General features: G+C 28.5%; 1 protein-coding gene across 1 annotated transcript; it reads right to left on the bottom strand.

The window, feature by feature from the left end:
• On the bottom strand, positions 245 to 2,556 carry LOC107617392 (probable tyrosine-protein phosphatase At1g05000). The gene is made up of 5 exons (XM_016319149.2): positions 2,174 to 2,556; positions 1,921 to 2,014; positions 1,547 to 1,604; positions 1,166 to 1,209; positions 245 to 858 (listed from the first exon to the last, which is right to left on the bottom strand). Exons 1-5 carry the CDS (start codon positions 2,332 to 2,334, stop codon positions 595 to 597), a joined length of 621 nt encoding a protein of 206 aa, XP_016174635.1. The 5' UTR covers positions 2,335 to 2,556; the 3' UTR covers positions 245 to 594.

Here is a 4,751-nt window from a genome sequence, read left to right as displayed (position 1 = left end):
TTGGTACAAAAACTCAATTAAAAAAAAATATAAGGATCTAATTGAAAATTTTGCGAAATTATAGGAATCAGTAGAGTAATTAAACCTAAATTAAATAATAAAGAATAAATATTAGAAATTCCAACAAAAATATCAATGAATAGAAATTTTCCGTTCATTGCACAAAAACCTAAACTAGATAGCGAGAGTTACTATAGTTTTACTTTTACATAGGTCATATCAATAAAAGCTATAGTTAATATAGTAATTACACAGTTCATATTAACAAAAACTATAAGCTGTACAAATGATTTCAAAATGAGAGATAAAAGTTTACACTGCTCCACTGAAAATTAATCAGGAGACCTAATATAAAGTGTAGGTTATTTTTTTCCACAAAAATTTACTAAATGGAGTAGATGTTTGCATATTAATACAATTAGGCAAAGAACAAACATCTAATTAGAGAGTAGACACACTAAGTTAAGGTTTGACTTGTATCTCAATTCTTTGTTCATGACGAAACACCAACTTATCTCCACATAAACTTTAATTGGTTTATATTAAAAGTTAAAATGAACCAAATCAAAGATGTGGATGCTGCTAACTAATTAATTAAACTTTAGTCAATTGTGGCTTCTGTACATTGTTGTCACCGGATCTAAACAACAAGCGAGGCTTGTTTGAAGCAAATCCTTGGTATTGGTATATGATGCTGTAAAGACATTGTCTCATGTTTGAGATATCAAAGCTTTCAATGAATTCCAAATCCGTATTTCTTGATTTGGCACCGGCAAATTTTTTGTACTCTTCAAACACTGAATCCAAACACCAATTCTGTAATTTCCTCATGCATCCAACAAGGCAACCAGTCCTATGCTGTATTAAATTAAAGAAGACAAAATTATATTAATAATAGAATAATAAGGAATGTAATTAAGGATTAAGTAATGTTAGAGAATTAATTTTTTTTAGTTAATATCAGTAAATTTTTTTTTTTGAAATTATTTTGTTTATTTTAAATTTAAATTCTAAATTATAAATCTTTAATTATATAGACTCTAAATTATAATCCTAAAAAAATTTACCAATATTAGTTAAGTAAATTTGTTATACTTTTTTTTAAAGTAAGTCATGTAAAAAAAATGCAATGACTAAGACATTAATTTGACAAGTCAACGCTTACCTTTCCACTATTGCAATGGATCAAAACTGGGTGATTTTTCACATCTGAAAATTAATACAAATAATTGAGTTAATTATAAGAAAAAAAATAAGTTCTTAATTTTTTATCACAACAAAGATAAATTTTTTTTCCAAATTAAAATATAAATAAGTCTTTGATCTTCAAAAATAAGAGACAGATAAATTTCTCGAGCGATAATTTGAATTCAGTATGAAAAAATTTATGTTCCCATTTACAAAAGTTAAAAATTTATTTGTAATTAAATTTGGTGATAGATTTTTTTTTATCTTTAAAATAAAATGTTAACAACTTATTTATCATTTAAAATAAGAATAATATTACATATTTAAATTTTTTTATTAACTAAATTTAATTAAGTTCCAATTAAAACTTTGAGAGCCTCTGTGATTGTATCTTTGACAATAGACTGAGAAAGATCCTGCAAATAAGCACCCAAGAAAAGACTAATTATTATTAGCAATAAACAAATACACATGTTTAATGCAATTCCTAAAGCCGGCCCCCTTAAAGTTTTAAATTTTTATATGTCACTGAATATACTATCTTTTGAATAGTAAAGAAAAAAAATAGAATAGTCAAACATGATAATCCAAATTCTTATGTTTCTATTTTCCGATATATTCCAACTTTGGATGTTCAAAGTTGAAACGCTATATACTAATTTAAAAACAATTTATGAGCCAGCTAGCAAGCATTATACAATGGAAGAAGAGAAAGCAGGGTAGGTTAATTACCGTCTTGCCCTCAATACCAAAATGAAAGAGACGGATATTATGTGATTGAAGAAACTCAAGATTCTCCTCGGGATAGGGTTCAGGGCATAAGCATCTGCAGTCATATTAAAATATCCACCAATTGAATTATTAATAGTAGTAATCTTCATGAATTTTAAACAAAGATTAAAAAAAATAATGCAATGAGTTAGAAAAGAATGCATAATTACAGAAATTATTGGTAATAAAGTATAATGTTACAATAATAACTTACATGATGGATTCAAGATTTAGGGTTTCAAGAAAAGCAAAATTAGAAGGTTTAGGGAAGCTGGAGCGGTAAACGCCGTCTTCGACCACCGAGAAGTTGGGCGGAGGAGCCGCGACCGCGTTGATTTCCTCCTCTATAGCCACCACTTCTTCCACCATTGTCATCTTCTTGCTGAATAGAATATTAATCTTGTTCAATAGTTCACTGGCTTGCTTCAATTCTTTAATTATGAGCTTAATAACTGAAAAACTGCTTAGTCCTAATTTTATGTTACGTATGGTTTCTCCTAATTTGGTTTCGATATAACGAGATAGAAGATTTATGTTGAGAATCTTTATCTCTTTCGAAATCTTCGCGATTCTTTGAGCTATCTTATATATTGTTATATAAGATATAAGATTAGATTTTCAGTTGTATTAGCGATTTAGATCTAGGTGTGTTCAAATGTATTTAGAAAAGAATTTTTTACTTTTTATTAAGATACGGTTGGACATCACAGATACGGGTATCGGACAATTGTCAGTGAGTGTCATGTCCAAAATGTGTCCAACACGTGAATACGGCAACTCAGCAAAATGTTCGTACTTCATTGGCAAAAAATTAAGTTTGATTCACATGACGCATTTTATGTAAAATCCGAAAAAAACTAGCTAATAAATTAAATTAATTAAATTTGTGTTAATTGAAATTGAGATGTTTGGGATATATAAAAACTATTAGAATTTATAATTTAAAAATTTAACAATAAAATTTGAATTTGAAATTTTTTTTTGAGTAAAAAAATGTTGTTACTTGTGAAAAAGTGTAAAAATGTGTATTGGTATTTTAACTAACAGTTTAAATCTGTAAAATTTTAGCCCATGGATAAACCAAACATACCAAAAGTAGACTTGGATCACACTTGGGCCCAAGGCCCGCTCACTATCTTCGTTAAAACATTTAGAGTAAAGTATCGTTTTTGTTCTCAACGTTTGGAGTAAATTCTATTTGTGTCCCTAATGTTTAAATCGTCTTATTTGTATCACTAACGTTTGTAAAAGTGATTCAATGTTATCCTGCCATCAATTACACATCATGAGCACTTTAGTTTGAGTTTTAAAAATCTCTTCTTGAAGTTAGAATACAAATGTTTGGGATAGAATCGATTATCTACTCCGAAAAATAGCTCATCAAATGTTGAAACTAATTCCTACAACATTTACATAATTCACTTTTCTAGGGACATAATTGAATCTAAACACAAATAGTGGATATAATATTAAAATCGAACACATCCAAGTGAGACCTAATTGAGAATGAATACATTCAAGTGAGAATAATTGAAAAATATAATCTGATTTGTTAGTATAATTGATAGTAGGATAACATTGAATCACTTTTATAAATGTTAAGGATACAAATAGGACGATTTAAACGTTAGGGATATAAATAGAACTTACCCCAAACGTTAGAAATAAAAACGATACTTTACTCAAACATTTATCATTGTCCTAAGAGAAAAAAGAGAGCACTAAGAACACTATTCACTCAATCACTCAAATTCACATCACTTTCAATTCGAAATTCTGATTGATGACCCGTTTGTTGCTACGCGTTCGTCTCGAATTTCTCTTCAATTTTATCTAAGCATTGTGATAAGAAACCTTGAAACCCTTGCCCAGTTTTCAGTTTCATTCATGTTCACGTTTTTGGATTTGGTGTTGAAAAAAATTCAACTTTTGATGTTTAGGGGAGGTTCAACCTTGAGTACTAAAAAAGTTTTGACCCAAGATTGAGTGGTACAAAGGAAGCTTAACTCCCTTCATTATTCTTAATTTTAAGTAAAATCTTAGTACGATTATTGAGTCAAATTGTTGTGATTAGATTATATGAATTAGCTTGACTTGTTGGATTGAATTAGTTTGGTTGCGAAGTATTTGTTGAGGTTTGTTGACGTTGGATGAAGCTTCGACTCGGACGGAGGAAAGAATCTAAAGGGATTTGAATTCATCATGGTTAAGGTATGGGTTTAAGTTTTGAGTAAATACCATGTGATATAACATGAACTCCTAGGCTGGTTGTTTCTATGATAGAATTAAATGAATATGGTTGATGTTGTGATTAATTAGTTGTAAATTGTAAATTGTATTTATGTTTGGATGATATGAATGGTATATATGATTGAAGAGAATATGAGTTATGGAATGATTGTCTATGAATATTTGAGATGTCAAAATATGATTGAGGACGATGATGATTATGATGAATTGTGATTAAAAATCAAATGATATGCGATTAAGATGCTTTGTTGACCTCTATTACAAGATGTAGCCAGACACTTAGATCTTTTCGAATGATTCCCCCAAGATAATGTGAAGGGCACACTTCCTAGCCATTGATTTGAAAATCATGTATGATAATTATAAAGAAATATATATGAATAAACTTAAATGTAATCACAAACTATCATTGAATTATAACTTAAATGTAAAGCTATGAAGGATAGGATGTTGCATTTTATATATATAGATATAGTGTACTTAATTGTTTTGTTTATTCTATTAATTAATTAAACTTTATAAATTTATCTATAGGTATAGGT

The sequence above is a fragment of the Arachis ipaensis genome, chromosome B09 (assembly GCF_000816755.2).
Source record: "Arachis ipaensis cultivar K30076 chromosome B09, Araip1.1, whole genome shotgun sequence".
Lineage (NCBI taxonomy): Eukaryota > Viridiplantae > Streptophyta > Magnoliopsida > Fabales > Fabaceae > Arachis > Arachis ipaensis.
This window is presented reverse-complemented; position numbering and strand designations above follow the sequence as displayed.

Coding starts and splice junctions, on each gene's coding strand:
- LOC107617392 (XM_016319149.2), bottom strand. CDS start 2,334: ATGACAATGGTGGAAGAAGTGGTGGCTATAGAGGAGGAAATCAACGCG. Junction 2,015..2,173: donor CTAAATCTTGAATCCATCAT/GTAAGTTATTAT, acceptor ATATGACTGCAG/ATGCTTATGCCCTGAACCCT. Junction 859..1,165: donor TCCATTGCAATAGTGGAAAG/GTAAGCGTTGAC, acceptor AATTTAATACAG/CATAGGACTGGTTGCCTTGT.